Source organism: Canis aureus, chromosome 4, assembly GCF_053574225.1.
Source record: "Canis aureus isolate CA01 chromosome 4, VMU_Caureus_v.1.0, whole genome shotgun sequence".
In the NCBI taxonomy this organism is placed as follows: Eukaryota; Metazoa; Chordata; class Mammalia; order Carnivora; family Canidae; genus Canis; species Canis aureus.
In genome coordinates, this window is record NC_135614.1 from 35,363,896 (window position 1) to 35,381,660 (window position 17,765).

The 17,765-nt window shown below is 51.5% G+C and overlaps 1 protein-coding gene across 2 annotated transcripts in view; it reads right to left on the reverse strand.

Annotated features, from left to right (window-relative positions):
- Positions 1-17,765, reverse strand: part of GRID1 (glutamate ionotropic receptor delta type subunit 1) — a 640,626-nt gene that overhangs the window by 35,350 nt on the left and 587,511 nt on the right. For both annotated transcript variants that reach the window (XM_077895250.1, XM_077895251.1), the window contains one exon: positions 7,498-7,693. In XM_077895250.1, coding sequence (XP_077751376.1) covers positions 7,498-7,693 — 196 coding nt within the window. The remainder of the gene's footprint in view (positions 1-7,497; positions 7,694-17,765) is intronic.

Genomic DNA, 17,765 nt, shown 5'->3' on the forward strand with positions numbered 1-17,765 from the left:
CCTGGTCATTGCACCTAGCATCCCCCAAATACAAAGGAACACGTTCCATCGAAGCCTCTTCCCCCTCACTCCTCAGTGAGAACTTCCAGAGGCTGGGAAACCAGGATGCTTCCTCAACTTGCTCCTTCCAGATGAAGACCCCGTGGGGCACCCACGTTCCCTGTCCTCCCATGGAAAGCTGCAGTCTTTCTGGGGACCCCGAGAAGGACCTTCCCGCCTCAGAGTACGGCCCCTAACCCTATCCTTTTCTGCCACAGGGTACAGTTCCTGACATTCAGCAGACAGTGTATGCAAAAGAGGCAGCCCTTGTCACAGAGCAGAGAGCAAGAGGAAGGGACAAAGCACAGGGGCTGATGGGTGATACCCAATCTGGTCCATGGCAAGCATTAGATCAGTGTGGAAATAAATAAGATTTGTGGGCCTGTTTTCTTCCTGAATTTGCATTCACACTTTATGACCTCAGCAGTATTTACCGAGTGGAAAAAACCACCTTCTGTTACGACTGCTGGACTCAAAAGCTACCTCCCTCGGAAAAATACTATCTCTAGCCACAGGGTCTGAAACAAGCAACTTGTGTATGTATCCGAAGAGCTCAATGAGCTGCAAAGATTGACATTTGAACTATTAACACCGTATTCTATTTGACAATGTTATTAAATATGAGGTCTGATTTATGGAAAGCCTTAATAAATTGGCAGTCCAGGTCAGCCCTGGCACTGCACCGAAATTGGGTTACACTGGATATTACTTGCTAGTGTTGATCAAAAGCTGAAGAAAAAAATTCCAACAACATGGAAGTTTGATTTCATGTGACGAAGTTATTCTTGTATAATCTGAACCACCTGCCAGCCCAATTCTGCATCTCAAAATGTCTTTAATTGATATTTTAGTAGTTTAGAAATCAAAAGATCAAAATCAGAGACTGAAGAAAGCTTTGCTAAGGTACAGAAGGACAGGTAAGGCTTTTAAAAGCCGGTGTCTCCTTACTTTGGCATAAAAGAGGAAGGGAAATAAAAGCACAGGTAAAGAGTACGCGAGGGAGAGAGGCACAGTGAGGCATAGAGATGGGAATGCTACCCCCTGGGGAGAGGAAGTTTGGAATGAGCCTTGGCTTGGACTGTGCCATGACTTACTTAGGTCCCTGTGACCTTGGGCAAAAGCCACTTCATCTCTCTGGGGCTCAGGTCCTAGTTCTATACGATGTAGATAATGATAATCAAGTAGTTCCGTTTAGGATGAAAAGAATAATACACGTAGATCGTCTGGCACAGGGCCTGGACTACAGAGACGGCTAAACAGATTTCAGGGGGAAGAAGGCTGGGCTAGGAGCAGAGCTGGGACCCGGGATCGTGAAGGAGAAGCCCCTGGGCCACTAGGGTTAGACCTAAGAAGGACAAGAGAGGACAGCGTGTGGGCAGAGCCCGTGAGCCACTAGATGGCACAGAGCTAAGATGACGCACGGCTAGACACACCAGCGTACCACTGGGTGGCCTAGAGCTGGGTGCTGTGCTGCCGCAGGCACCTAGGGGCTGTTAGATGGCGCAGAACTAGAGAACGGGCTCCTGCCTTGGTATCCTTGCACACCCTGAGATGATGCAGAGCCAGATGACAAGGGACTGGACACACATATGAGCTCTTAGATACACACTAGGGCAGCGTCCCCGGCCCCGCTGCTGGCCCACACCAGGGATCTGCAAACGTGTCCTGCAAAGGGCCACGTCATGTACCTTCTAGGCTTTGAAGGCCTTATGGTCTCTGTCACAACTACCCAATTCTGCTGAGGCAGTAGGGGAGACATCGTAGACCGCACGTAAGTGAAGGAGTGTGGCCGTGCCCCAGTAAAGCTTCATTTACAACAGCAGGCGGGAGGCCAGATTTCGCCCATGGACCGGGGTTTGCCCGTATGGGTCTACGCCTTCCTGGGCCGACAGGAGCGGGTGGCGGAGGGAGAGGAAGGCAGCCCCTCTCCTCTGTGCGGACCGGCCGGGTTTCCTTCCTAAGACAGGGCCGTTAAGCGGCAAGCCTGAGCCGGAGCCCGGAGTGACCTCCCTTCCCAGTCCCATCAGGGAATCCACAGGGGTGACCTGCTAACCGATGGCACCAACTACATCTCAGATTTATGCATTTCTGCTCAGCCAGCCAGCACGTGACTCATTCCGGGACAACCCCGTGTTTAGGAGACTTACGGAGCGCAGGCAGGACTGTTGGTAGAACTGCATGCTGTGGGCACTTAATAGGAAACCACAAATGTTGGAGAGGATGCGGAGAAAGGGGAACCCTCTTACACTGTTGGTGGGAATGTGAACTGGTGCAGCCACTCTGTAAAACTGTGTGGAGGTTCCTCAAAGAGTTAAAAATAGATCTGCCCTATGACCCAGCAATTGCACTGCTGGGGATTTACCCCAAAGATACAGATGCAGTGAAATGCCGGGACACCTGCACCCCAATGTTCATAGCAGCAATGTCCACAATAGCCCAACTGTGGAAGGAGCCTTGGTGTCCATCGAAAGATGATGGATAAAGAAGATGTGGTCTATGTATATAATGGAATATTCCTCGGCCATTAGAAACGACAAATACCCACCATTTGCTTCGACGTGGATGGACCTGGAGGGTATTATGCTGAGTGAAATAAGTCAATCGGAGAAGGACAAACATTATATGGCCTCATTCATTTGGGGAATATAAAAAATAGTGAAAGGGAATAGAGGGGAAGGGAGAAGAAATGGGTAGGAAATATCAGAAAGGGAGACAGAACATAAAGACTCCTAACTCTGGGCAACCAACTAGGGGTGGTGGAAGGGGAGGAGGGCGGGGGGTGGGGGTGACTGGGTGGCGGGCACTGAGGGGGGCACTTGACGGGATGAGCACTGGGTGTTATTCTGTATGTTGGCAAATTGAACATCAATAAAAAAGAAATTTATTATTAAAATAATAATAATAATAAAAATAAATAAATAAACAAAACTGCCTTCCCCTCACACACTCCTTCCTGTTCTCTCCAGGGCCCAGCCAGGGCCACCCCCTCCACGTCTGAGCAGCCACCAGCAGGAAGGAGTGGGTCGCAGAGGTGGGGCCACCGTGACACGATCCCTTCCCCTGGTTCTGATGTTGCGGAGAAGTAATCACCTCTTGCTAAGCAATTTCCCACCTAAATTGGTTTCAAGTCATTAAAAGCTGTAGCACTCCCAAAGAAAAAATAATAGCAGCTCTCTGAGGTTACCCTCTACTCCAAGCTCCTTGACTTTAGTAGCAATTAGACATCGCTCTACTCCCGAGCGCCCTCCAGAAATGGAGCCAGAGTCGCCAAAGAGTAACTGGAAATTAGAAGCGAGGTCACCCTCCCCTTGCTAAAAGAGCTTTTGGCGACGTCCCTGGGGGGGAGGGCACCCCCTCCTCACCTTTGCCAGGCTGCCTACGCTGCACAGAAGCAGGGTGTCTTTGGCTGGATTTTTCCTTAATAGTTCCTGAATTCAGGACACGACCCTCACTTAGGGCGGCACCCCCCTCAGCCTGGTCTGCAGCTGGTGGGTGGCATTCTCCAGGTTTCTGAAGCTGTAGCCTGGCAAGGGGGTGGGGGTGGGGGGACAGGTGAGGGGCCGCCCCATGGGGGCAGGAGACAGGGAGAGTTTGAGGTAACCATTTAAATATAGGAGCCCCCCCTCCTCGCCGCTGCCTCCTAGGCCCACGAAGAGGATCTGAGAGCAAAGCTGAGCTCTCCTTCCAGTAAAAAATGCAGCCCACTCCACTTTCTGACAATACCATAAACTCACTTTTATGACACTAGTTATAAAACCCTTAACATTTGTCTAGTGCTGGCAGTCGGTCTTTTTTTTTTTTTTTTTTCTTTTCTTAAAGATCTGAATGTACGAGGGAGATTTGTGATCCCAAAGCTGGTTTGGGGTTTATAAAATGAAGGTGTCATAAAAGTAACACATCCTATGTACTGGAGAAAGATTAGGTTCTGTACCATGAAGCTACAGGCACTTGGAAGGAATCCTTTCTTTGCATCTTCCCCTACTTACCTTCTCTACGTTGCTTTAATTGTGAGTTCAGACCCTACACATCACCATGGGGGGATGATTTTTAATGTGCCAGCAATGGGCTAGGGGTGAGTAGGATGATGGGGAGACACTTCCCTGACGACCCATCTCCAGATTCATCTCCCTGCGGTGAGGGCCCTGCGGTGCTGTTTGTTCTCTTAAGGTGCACCAGGAGCGAGGCCAGCAGGCAAGGACAAAACGGCCTGGCGTCTCTAGGAGCCAACCTCTGCCTGGCTTGGTTGGGACTTACTCATCACTTTTGTCCAGGAATGACCCTCTTTTTCATTAACTCATTAATCATTTTTTATAATGAGAAACGTAAAAAAAATTTTTTAGACCCTGTGAATCTGAAGCTAACACTGACCTTGACTTACATACAGTCATTTGCTCCTCTGCTCCCTGTTGCTCCGGCTCTCCCATCTGTATTAGCCACTCTCGTGGATTTTGTGCCCCATTGTTACTTGGGATGTGTGTGCGTGCATGTGTTTCATACATTTTAAATGGGGTATTAAGAAGTACGTTGTTTCCTATTAGTGGGCCCACATGAAATTGCCGTTAATGCTTTTTCTGATTCGATGTGTTATTCTGCGAAGATTCAACTGTGCTATTCCACGAAGCTGTAGGCCATTCATTTCATTGCAGGTCATATTTTTTCACCTTGTTAAAGCTCATTTGGATCATTTCCAGGGTTCTGACTCTATAAGCAATACCACCCTGACCTTTCTCACTTCTGAAGTGTGTGCAGGAGTGTCCTTTCGGCGGATACATAGGAGTGGCCTCGCTGGGTCACAGGGTATTTGAATGTTCCGTTTTATAAGAGAATAGCACGCTCATTTCCAAAGTGGTTGTACTGGGTACACTCCCACCAGCAATTAACCACCTGTTACTCCCGTCCTCTCCACCACCTCTCGTTTTATGCCAGTCTAATTGGTGTAAAATGATATACCTTTATGGTCTTGATTTGCATATCCTCGATCACTAATGATTTGGAGCATCTCTTCCTAGGCCTCCTGGCCATACGCATTGCCTCTTCTGTGAAAGGCCTGTGCAAGTCTTTTGCCCATTTTCCTGTTAAATTGTTTGAATTTTTCCTATGGATTTGGAAAAGCTCTTCCTATAACCTTGATATTCAATCCTATCTTGGTTATAATGCATCGTAAATATCCCCTCCCAGTGTGTGACTTGTCTTTTTTTTTTCTTTAAAGTGTCTAACGATGAATGGAAGTTTAATAAAGTCAAAAGTAGCCATCTTTTCCCTTATAAGGAGTACTTTTTGTAGCACCGTTGCAATGAATCCTCATAAGAATCCTATGTGAATCAACCCTGGCGATCAATGGGGTGACAGATGTCGCAGCCAGATCGCCCTCACATCCAAGATGAATGGATAAAGAAGATGTGGTTTATGTATCCGATGGAATATTCCTCAGCCATTAGAAAAGACAGATACCCACCATTTGCTTCGACATGGATGGAACTGGAGGGTATTATGCTGAGTGAAGTAAGTCAATCGGAGAAGGACAAACAGTGTATGTTCTCATTCATTTGGGGAATATAAAAAAATAGTGAAAGGGAATAAAGAGGAAAGGAGAAAAAATGAGTGGGAAATATCAGAAAGGGAGACAGAACATGAGAGACTCCTAACTCTGGGAAACGAACAAGGGGTGGTAGAAAGGGAGGTGGGCGGGGAGTGGGGGTGACTGGGTGACGGGCACTGAGTGGGGCACTTGATGGGATGAGCACTGGGTGTTATTCTGTATGCTGGCAAATTGAACACCAATAAAAAATAAATTTATAAAAAAAAATTCTCAAAAAAAAAAAAATCCTATGTGAATGGGACTATTGGCTCTCTCTGAGAGACAAAGCAAGCAGGCAGCAGAAACTCAAAGGCCATTTGGCCTAGGCCTTACATTCATAAGAAGCCTTAAGTCAACTTTGTATTCATTCTCTCCAAATGAGGTCGCCTACAGCTGCAAAGATTCACTGTCAGGGATGAAAAAAGACCTAGGAGCTCGGGGTTAGAGCGCCATCCTTTGTAATTCACTAAAAACAAAGATTTTAATAAATGCTGTAAGCAAGGGAATAGCACATTTTTTATATTGCATTCTACTATTTTTGTCAGGTTATCACTTGGGCGCGGTATCCACCATAACACGTTGTTCTGAATATTTTAAGTTTCTGAGGAGGCCCCCACAGGGCCTCTCTCTACTCTGAGAAGGTTCCAGACAGGAAGAGCGCTGTCCCCGGTTTTACATCGTTGGTGAGCAGGGAGCTGGGATTCACACCCAAGCGCATCAGGCTTTAGAGCCCAGACACGTTCCGCTGCTCAGTGTGGCTCAACAGCAAGAAGCCATCCCGGGCGAGCTGCTGCGTGAGAACAGAAGGCAAGGGAGGAGGCGCGGAGGCAGGCTGGACTGCTCGTCTGCGCGGAGACAGCAGCCTTGCACAGGGGCACAGCTTTCTCACACCATTCACTAGCAACCTCAGGGACAGCAGCTACTGCACGGGAGGGTCCCCGGACAGGACACCACCACCAGCAGCTCCCTGATGCGACACCTGCCTTCGTCCCGCCATCTTCTTCCGCGTTGACCTTCGAGGGCTCCGCAAGCACGTGGTGGATAAATGCCAAACACAGCCCGGACCCCAGGCATCAGAACCTACCTCGGAGTGTGACCCCCTGTCTCTGACCCCCTCATCTGTATAACGGGAGGACGATGATTAATTCAGGTCATTGTGGGCAATTATATGATATAAATGAACAGAGTCTAACCCGCTGCTGAAGAAGGTGATGGCTTTTCTGCGTCCTCCCTCTCTCTGGCCCCGGCTCCCTCTCATCTGCTCCCCTTCAGCTTCCCCCACCATAGACTCCATCCTGGGTTTGCTATCCTCATCACCATCCCCCAAACACACCTCTTTTCCAAAGCACAGGCCCCCCAGACACGCCAGGCCAACTGTCCAGTTCTCGCTCCGGGCCTTCCGCCCCTCACGTGTGCTCTTCCCCACTCTAACCCTGCCCGGGGTGTGCCCACCCTCTTCTCAACCTTGTGCCCTCAGTCCCTCCACCTCTTACCTGGTCCTCTGCTTCTGCTTTTGCTGAGTGTTCTCCCTTGGGCTGGGCAGGCCCCTGTGGGCCCCCATCCTATAAGCCCAGGAGGCAGGGGGTCTATGTCTCAGGCTTAACTTGTCTGCTCTTCACTGAAACTTTGGAAACTTAGAAGATACCTAATGAGCAGCCCCTCTGCTTCTGTTGCCAAGAACGGGCATCTTACCTAAAGAATGTGTGTACCGCACTCACGTGCCTGTGACAAATTTCTATCCAACTGGCTGAAGACGGATCACCCTGCAGGTGACAGGGCTACTCAGAGGAGATGCTCTAGGAAGGTGTCTCCTACCTTGGAGTCGACGGTGCCCACGGCCCGTCACAGCACACACGAGGCCAAGGCCAGCTCCCGCCTACCTTCCTGATGCCTTCCGAAGGACTGGACACACAGTTGTCAGCCCCTCCATTCTTGCTGATGGTCCGCCAGAGTTCAGCAAACGTGCTGTCTTGTTCCAGGGGGTTGGTGCCCTTGGCTCGGAAGTACTCATACACGGCAGAATCCCGGACGGTGCCGTAAGATATGTCGACTTGTTTGGAGAGGTCTTGGAACGTCCTGAAAGGGCAAAAAGGCAGTGAAGGGTGGGTGTATGTCACACACCGCAGGGATATGAATGGGCCGCAAGGTTCTCCTGAGGACCAAGCCCCAGTGTGGCCCATTATCCACATTCTTCACTCCAAACCCCAAGTAGCTGCAGTTCCTCAGCCCAGAGCATGACTGGCCAGGGCCTAATCCTATCACAATGATGTTTCCTCAGTGTAGATTAATTCAATAGGGTTACTGAACACCCAAAACCAGGTCCTGTGCTGAGTTCAAGGGACAAAAGGGTGAATAAGCCATCATTCCTGCCCTCAGCCATAGAAGCATACAGACAACCACAGCATAAGAGTCAGGGCAACGTGGGTGGCTGGACGTCAAAGGTCTCTAACTCCAGCGCCTACAGCACCGGGAGGAAATACATTGTTGGCAAGATTGATGATGATGATGATGATGACAAGTCCCTGCCATTTAGAACTGGTGTGGGCAGGGACACACACTCAGGATGTGCAGTGAAGAGCCATGTCCCCGCCAAAGCTTGCAGCTCTTCTAGAGTCCCACCCAGTTGTTGCATTTTGAGCACCACCCCTCAATTTGTCTTCAGTAAACAAAGAAATCTGTGATTTTATATGAAGTGTCCTGATTTTTAGGTGTTGACAATTATTAAAAGATGGCAAAGATAAAAACAAAGCACTTCTGAGAGCCTGGGGTTTGTTGTACATGAAGGAGAAGCAGGCAGCTCAGGCCATGTGCATATTGGGGGGAGGGAGAGCACGAGGAAGGCTCAGCAGCGGATGTCTGAGCTGGGGGTGGATAAGGAGAGGCTTCCTTGGGGTAGGGGCAATAGTCAGACCGGGAAGGACCACTTGGCACAAAGCTCTCCCTCGCCTTAAATGAGCACCACCTGGTTCAGAGTGTTGAGAGATCGTCACATGTAGAATAAAATGGCAAAAAGAACAACAATCCCCTAAATGCTCTCTCTCCGGGCTCCACCTTGATCACTCTTCATTTTCTCTTCCAGAAACCTGTTTCTCCTTTGTGCCAACCAGGATCATCATCGCCGCCTCTCCCTGAGCCACCCTTTCCATGAGGGGATCCCATCTTCTTAACCTGACCTGCACACCCTTCCATCTTCTGGTCTCATCTCCAGCTGCTGCACCTGTCTCCTCGCAGCCCCAGAGCCAATGCTGATAGGAGAAATCCTACACAGTCCTCCTCTACAGCACCAGGCCACGGTGCTTCCTCTGCCTGGAACCCCTTTATCTCACTTATCCACCTGATATTTTCCTGCACACACCCTGGAGATCCAGATGCCTTCCTTCCCCGTGCAAAGCCATCACCATCCCTTTCCTTCCCGTGCCATCTCTACACCTTGCACGGTTTCTATGGCAGCATAATATCACTGTGATTTCAGAGGACAGCATCCTAGAGCGAGAGGAAGCAGATCTCGGGAGTCTAACCATCTGCCTTACCTTGAAGCTCCACCATCACTGACACTGCAGGACTGGCAGGTTAGCTCTAAACTCTCTGTGCCTCAGTCTTCAAATCTCTTAAAGCAGGGCAAGAAGCAGAGTCCATGGCATGGGGTCGCCGTTAAGCCTAACTGAGGTGCTGTGTGCTCAGCTCATAAAGCAGGGCCTGACACAAACTCAGTGGCCAGTAGCTAGTAACAATTATTCTGCACAGCAGGCTGTAAGAATTTGGAGGGCTGGGGCCGAGGCAGCCTCCTCTCTGCACCTGTGGCCCTGGATCCAGGGCTGACACCAGCCTCCACAGCATGCGCACAGAGGAGCCAGCCATGGATGTTTCCTTCTGCTCTGGGGACACACTCCACGGAGTTCCTTCAGGCCCTGCTACATGGCCCAGAAACAGAGCTCGGTATTTGTTTCCATACATTACAGATGAAAGGAAACATAAAATAACAAATTCGATGAAGAAATCTTTCTAATTATTGTTCATTATTTATATCTAATTGAAGCAAGATGTTCCTTTGCTTGAAGGGCCCCAAGGGTTGTAACTCTGTCGTAATCTGCCTGTAATGAAAGGAGGAGGAATCTTTTTTCCCACATTTTTTTTATTTTTCTCATGGTAATACAAACAAACACAAGGCTTTGATGAATGGGAAACATCAGGATGAATTACACAGTTGAGTCTAAATACTGAACTGCTCTAAATTACTGCAGTTTCCATGAGTATGGAATGAATGCGTAACTGCCAAGGAGCTCAGCACTACTGTTCCATCCCCACATTTGAAATGGAGATTTCTTCTCTCTTCTCAGTATTTATTCATGACTGTGCCCCTGGCCAGAGGCTCAGGGATCATCTCTGGATGACAAGTAGGCAGCCCGAATGTTTATGGCTTCATGTCCACTTCTGTCCCAGGAGACCTCATTGTTCCCGCCCCCAAACACCACCTCCATTTGCTGTGCCAGCCTCATGGTTCTGCCCCCACGGCCTCCATAGATCATCTCCTGAAGCCATGAGTCATTGCAGAGGGACCTCTCTCATCTCAGATGCGCACCTCCTCTTTCAAGGGAACTTCCCAAGCTCACTAACATGCCCAGCACACAGTAGGGATTTCCACCATCTTTCAGAGTCAATTAACACCATCAAAGGTTTAGACGGGAGGACCCAACTATACATACACCAGAGCCATCATCTCCTTGGGGCACTCTCACCCTCTCGTCAGAGTGTGCAGCTTTGGAAGGGACACAGAGGGAGGAGTAAAGGAGGACGGGAGCAGCTAGCCCGCCAGGCTCCGAGCCAACACTGGCAGTAAGAGAAAACAGATGTGCACATCAGATAGGACACCCATCCGAACAAGCGGGAGATGCCGAGCTTGGAGAAGGCAGCACCAGCACACTTAATTTAACATTTTCCTCAAATTAGTCCCTTTAGCAACAACTGCTGCAGAGTGTCGATGCACCCGCACCACAGAGGGATGAAGATCTGTCCGTCACAGCCGGTGTGACCTCCATATGCATGCCGCCACTGGCTACAGTCGTTCAACAACTCATCCTACAGCTATGGAACAGCCACGAGCTACAGCACAGAGGTTCAGAGAGCAAGGAATGAATGTTGGGCATCCTCACGGGCTTCACGGGGAGGGGTGGAACAGTGATCGGGAACTAAACGTGAGCAACGTGAAACAGGGTCCTGCCTGGGGGACCCTGGAAAGCCCAGGGGTGGAGCAGCTGGCTATGGTCAGAGCTAAGGGAAGGCTTCGCGGAAGAGGAAACGTGAAGCAGAGCCATGAAGGATGGGTGGGGGTAGCTGGATGGAGAGTCGAGGGTAAGGTGCTCCAGCAAGACAAGCTATCACCTGAGCAGGCGTTGAGAGTCCAGCAGGGACACACGCCCCAGGGCAATTCCTATGGGCTAAGATGACGTAGGTTTTGGAATCCTGCAGGTGTGGGTGTGAACCCTGCCTGTGGGAGGTAGACCAGTAGTTCTCAAAGTACGGTCCTCAGAGTCACGGCATCAGCATCACCCAGGAGCCTCGAACACGTGCAGATTCTGGGGTCCACTCTCAGAACTGCTGAGTCTGACACTTGGTCGGGGGGCCCTCAGCAATCTGTGCTCGCATGGCCTTCACGGCCCCCCAGGGGGTGTGCACACAGGCCTCAGCATCACCGGAGCAGAACTTGGTCTCCCCAACTCTCACCTTTCTCACATCTGTGGTGAAAATCAAGGGTCACAGACATATGCCCCGCACGGAGTCGCTGTGTAGAAACGGCAGCCCTTCTGTGCGGCTGTCAGGAGGTAACTCAAGTGGTGGAAGCAGAGAATGGTACACAGGAGTCCTCAGTGACGGGGCCGACACGGCCACACTCGGATGGAAGCAACCCAGGACAGGCAGCTCCCCTAGACTTTTCTGGGCTCACGAGACTGAAGGCTGCCTTGGCATCTGCCCACGTGCCTCCCCACTAAGGAGCCCGCGCTCAAGCTTCTGCTGCCCAGACTGTCGCCAAGGGACATGCAAACGGCTCCTGAGCAGCATGTGATGGGCCACCTTGTGAGCAGGACACATTTTAAGTCCCCGGGATGCCCTAAGTGACAACCGGAAAGAGCCTGAACTCAGAAGGAGCATGAAGATACCCAAGTCGACGGGCAGGCCACATGGAGCTTGGTTTCTTGTGAAGAGCACGATGGTAAGGGCTTGCAGTGGCTCCCCGGGAACGCAGTGAGTGCCGGGGGCGGGAGGCGGGGAACTCCCAGGAAGGGCGTCTTTATTCGTTTATTTCTACTGAAGTGCAGTTGACACGCAATGTCCCATTGGTTTCAGGTGTATGACATGGTGACTGAGCAAGTCTGTACCTTAGGCGACGCTCAGCCCGAGTGCCGTGGCCACCTGTCACCATGCGATGCTCTGGGGACAGCGCCGTCTGTGTTAGGGAGAGAAGTCCTGAAGAGCATCCTTCCTGGGCTGGCCTGCGGAGGCCTGCGGTCACTGCGCAGGGTCACACCGCAGGAACGTGGCCCTGTGGTTTGCGCCCGTCCCTCGCCATCGGTCCTCTGACAACACGCAGTGTTGAATCCTCCCGTGGCAAAGCCCGGCCTTTCCCCCGAGCTCACTTCTGAGCCAGTGTCTTTCACTCGGTTGTGCTCTACGGAAACCAGGTTTGAGACCCGGGGAGGGGCTCCTCTGCACCTCCTGCCCGGGGGGGCTTATCCGGGGGGTCTCCCCTAGACGAGGCACGGCTGGCTCCCACGAATGCACCCGACTGCCTGGCAAAGGGCCTTGCAAGCAGCGTCCGCCTCTGCGAGCTGTGCCCTCGCGTGGAACAGGCACTCGGGCAGCCCCACGCGGTCTCCTCCGGCTGCGGCCAGGGGTGCCCCGCCGGCTCGGTGCCGCCCCCCTCCCTCCCTGTACCTTTCTCTGTGAATCCGTCTTACTATTTCCTAGATACGTTTTCATTAACAAAGAGATAAATGCATTTGCAGCATGAGGAAAATCAATGATACAGAATTTATAAATACATCTTTGCATGTTACAGAGAGATTTACGTTGGCAATAGAGATAAATGCCCTCGTAGCAGGAGCGGAATCAATGTACAGTACAGGTAAAGCAGATTTTAACAACTGCGGGGCTGCCGTAATCACAGCCCGACAAATCCAAATCCCAAAGCCCCGTTATCGTTCCGTAAAAGGAAAAGAATATAGTGGAAGGACCCCAAAGGCATGGCAGGGTGGGGGTGCTCTGCCTCGTAATCTGAAGGTGTTTCAGCTACAGCCCACAGATGCCTTGACGTGGACCCAGCAGCCTGGACCCATCGCTCCCGTCCGATCCTCTAGGAAGGACGCTGTGCGAGTCACTTGGGATTGCCTGGCTGGGTTCGCCAGACCGCTGATGGGGACATCGGGCATCGGTGCCCCCAGCTCCCACCTCCCACGGGGCCCCTCTGGCTCTCCCCCCACACAGCACTCTCCCATCCGGGGCTTTGCCAATCCCTGTTCTTGCCTCCCCCACCCCAGGGTCCCTCAAGGTGGATTGGGCCTCAAGCGAAGGCTGACACCCCAAGATGCCTCCCAACCTTGGGTTCCGAAAGGCTTCACAAGTGCCTTCGTTCATTCATTCATTCATTCATTCATTCATTCATTCTTTCATTCATTCATTCATTCATCCACAAGCCCATTTCCTCGGCATCTGCTTGCATCAAACGTGGCCCTCGGGGGCCAGCGTGGGGAGCACAGAGTTCCCGCCCTCCTGGCTTCTGTGTGGCGGCGGTAGGGAGGCGGAGGCACACATGGACACAAATAATTAAGGCACGCCAGGGGCAGCAAGCTTTCTGGAAAGTGGGGGAAGCACACAGGTGCGGGCGACAAGGGCCTCGCACGCTCTGGCCCTTTGTGCTTTTGTTTTTCTAGAATGCTTTGAAAATGTTTCCAAAAACAAAAACCGTCTCAGCTTACAGGCTGCTCCTGCGGCCTGCGGGGCCGTGGTCGGCAGACCCCTAATGGCATACCTGGTGACCAAAGGTGCTAGAAGATTAAGAAAGCAGAGTAAGGATGCTAGAGAATAAGGGAGGAAGTGATTAGATCAAGTGCACAGGGCGGGGGTGGGAGGGGATGGCCACCGAACCTGACACGGGGGGCAGGTGCTTCGGGGCCCCCTGAGGGCACCCTGGGGAGTGGGCTGACACCTGGAGAAGCCTTGCCTCCCGGGGAGCAGAGACGGCAGGCTCCAAGTCCGTCAGCCTGTCCTTCCCTAGCACAGCTTGGCAGGGCCCCCGTCATCGTGGAAGCCCAAGGGTCCCTGGGGTGGTGCACGCACTCCTCTGGAGGCCGCTGGCCATGGCAGTGACTGCAGGTGTGAATCCCAGCGGGGACAACTGCCAGGCTACAACCTCCTGGGGATGCTTGGTGACCCACCGGGAGGAGGGCGGCGGGGCCCACGACAGGGAGCCACGTCCTTGACCAAGTCCTCACCTTGAAAGGCGAGCCCTGCGGCGGCCACAGAGGGGGGCACGCGCTCAGCGCCCAGCGCCCAGTCGCATCCACCCCCCTCCCCACCCCACCCCCTGCATTGTTTTCTCTCTACAATTCCCTTTCCATTTTTCGGAATGCTGTTGACATAAAAAGATGCCCCAAATAAACTCCTATGAAAGGACTGTATTTGTAGACAGTATATTTGCATTGGGGTAAAAAGTAATCATTACTAAAGGTAAATAAATAGAGGAACAAAAAGAGGGAGGGGGGATAAGTACTGAGTGGTGGCGAGACTTCCAGTTTTTACAAACGTGTTTCTGTAAATTTTGCATTTTTTTAATTACACTGTAAACACAACACAAACCCTTAAACATTTAAAACCCTGCTGCTGCCCAAGGGACGCTGTGGGCTATCCGCGCTCTCCGTGCGCCCCGTGTGCACCCCGGCCAGCTGCGCAGGGCCGCAGGGACCCGCGGGGGGGAGAGCGGCCCCTCTGCTGCCCCACGAGTTCCTGCCCTGCAGGCTGACCCGGAGGGCTGGGCCGTTGGGGGCAGCCAGGGCCTATGGGACGGAGGGCCCTCCCCAACAAAGGCTGCAACCTCCCTCTCTGGCACATGCCCTGCCTGCTGTCCTGGGGGGAAGGGGGGGCAACGTTTCTGAAAGGTGGGCCCACGTGCTCAGGTGCTTCCGGTCTGCCAACTCGGCCTAGACCCTGGAAGTGAGCAGGGCTCAGTAACGGGCCCCAAGGGAGGGGGCCGGGTCGGATGGCGCTGGGCCAGGGACTGAGCGGAGGCCCTGGGGTGTGTCGGAGGCTGAGCATCCACATCCTCCACTAAGTCAAAACCGGGGACCCCTAAAAGCCTCGGTAAAGGGTGCTCAGTCTGGAAGCCTCTTGCATTCCAGATCCGTCTCATCCAGCCTCAGGTTCCTCAGCTCTCCGAGCCTCCACGCCTCCACTCAGGCTCGCTATCTGTCCACCCTCCGTGCCCTGCCTTCTGCACAGGACTAAACCCCTCCCATACTCCCTCCCATCCTAGGGATCATCTCCGCTGACATCTCCAGCGGGCACAACGGATGCCCCACCCCCAGAATCCAGGCCCTGTCACATCGACCCCCTTGGACTTCATGTGTCCATCGACACGTCTGTCTCCCCACCTCAACGGTGAGCCCCACTGGGGCTGAACTCTGCCCATGTCTGGCTCCCTATGACCCCACACTGAGACTGAAGACAAGAGGTGCTGACTTCGTGTTTTCTGGAAGAATCAACTCTGGTTTACAACAACTCTGTGTTTATAGCTAAATATCATGGGGGGAACAAAATCTAGGCTGGAGACCAGCGTGGTGATAGGTCTCACTGTAGAATCACAACCACAAACCTCAGGTGGACCTCGTGCTGCCTGTCGGGCTTCCAGACTCCCCTCCTCGATTCATCCTGTCCCTGGATGACTCTCAGACGATGACCCTGCTTCCCATCTCTTAAGACAGTAGAAGCAATAGTAGAGAACTTTGCTTCTCTATCAAGAACTTCCTTTCCTGGAGGCAGAACATGAAAGACTCCTGACTCTGGGAGATGAACTAGGGGTGGTGGAAGGGGAGGTGGGCGGGGGGTGGGGGTGACTGGGTGACGGGCACTGAGGGGGGCGCTTGACGGGATGAGCACTGGGTGCTATTCTATATGTTGGCAAATTGAACACCAATAAAAAATAAATTTATTTTAAAAATTAAAAAAGAAAAAGAACTTCCATTCCTAAAACCACTGAATACCTGCTGGCCCTACTTTTAAATGGCGGTCTGTCCTTGCTCCAAATGACGTCTTACTCTGTCTCCTGGAGCCCAGACATCCTTGCCTTCTCAAATACATTGCTCTTCCAGTTGCCACCTCTACCTCCTACATCATCAAATTGCTTCTCTCTACGGATCATTTCCATCAGCATGGAACACAAACATCTTCTGTCTTTAAAAAAGAAGAAAAAATAAAACCCAACTAACTCATTCTTTGAGATCATGCCCTCCTGCAACCACTCTCCAGTTCTTCTGGGAAGGTATCCATAGTCACTGTTCCCATTTCTTATCAACCTACCTTGATTAAGTTTTCATCCCAACACTGAACTGAAACTGTCTTTGTCAAGGTCATTAACGATCTCCCAAAGACGGCAGCAAATCCCCACTCCAGTGGAATTTGACAAACTTGACCACTCTGTCCTTCTTGAAGGCTTTCCCTCACTTGGCTTCTGGGACATGACTCTTTCTTAGTTCTCTCACCTCGCAGGTGCCTCCCTATCCCTCTCCTTTCCACTCCTTCTCTTCCCAGACTCTGAATCTTGGGGTGTCACAGGTTCAGCCCACAGATTCCCTCTCTTCTCTAGTGACATCCCTTTCACCATGATCTGGTCAAGTCAACCGGCTGCAAATACATCTACACCCTGATGCCTCCAAGGGGCCACCCCAGTCCTGACCCATCCCGTTGAATTCTAGCAAATTGCCCACACTCGACATCTCCATTTGGATGGTTAATAGGGCCCGAGACAGAACACGTTCAAACCCAAGCTCTTGAATTGGGAGCCCAAGAACCCACCACCAAACCTATTCCTCCTTTCCTTTGTCCGTGTCCAACGAACATGCCTCTATTTTTTGAGATGCTGTGGACAAAGCCTTGGAATTCCTGCCGATTCCTCTCTTCCTTGTGTATCTCACACACTATCTCAGCATATTTTCTCTCTTCTATCATTGAGAGAGCTCCAGAAGCAGACTACGTCTCATCACCTTCACCGTGTACCACTCTGTGTCTTAGGTGGATACTGGGGCCGTCTCCCCATGGTCTCCCTGCCTCCACCTTTCAGTCAACAATCTATGCCTCAGGGCGATGGGCAGAATGATCCTTTTAAAGTCTAAGTCACATCATGTCACCTCTTTGTCCAAAATCCTCAGTTGCTTCCTCTCTCTCGAAGAAACGCCCCAAATCCTCACACGGCCTGAAGAGTCCCACACGACCAGAACCCAACACCTCTGCTCTCACCACACTGGCTTATCTTCCCTTCCCACCCCAGGGTTTCTGTAGCTGTTTTCCCTCTTCCCAAATACTCTTCGCTCACATCTTTAATTGGCTCACTTCCTCAGTTGTCTTGGGTCTCTGATCAAATGTCACCTTCTCCGTGAGGCCTCTGCTGACAGCCCTATATAAAACACCACACTTCTTAAATTATAGGATAAAAGCAAAGAAAGATATCACAGGATTTTAATGTCAGTTCTCTCCCTAGAATGGGACTTGGTCGTTGGGTTTACTGCTACACCACCAGTGCCGACAACTGCATGACCAATCATCCTGGTTTGCACAGGGCAGAGAGATTTCCTGGGACACAGGACTTCCAGTGCTAAAACCAGGATAGTTGCAGCCAAACTGGGATAATTTGCATCCCTACTTACAACAGTGCCCGGCACAGAGCAGACACTCGAATAAATATGGGTTATTATTATGTGCATGAATAATATATTAATGAATTCGCTTTTTTTCTCACTTTCCAAATGGGTAGGTTGGATATTGCGTTGGAAAGGTCTTTGTCTTGAGTTGACCATTCTCCTTTCAGGACAAAAGCGGGTCAGTCATCTGCAGAGAGGCAGGCATAATGACGGCTTGAGACTTGAATAGAGGAACTGTATGCAGC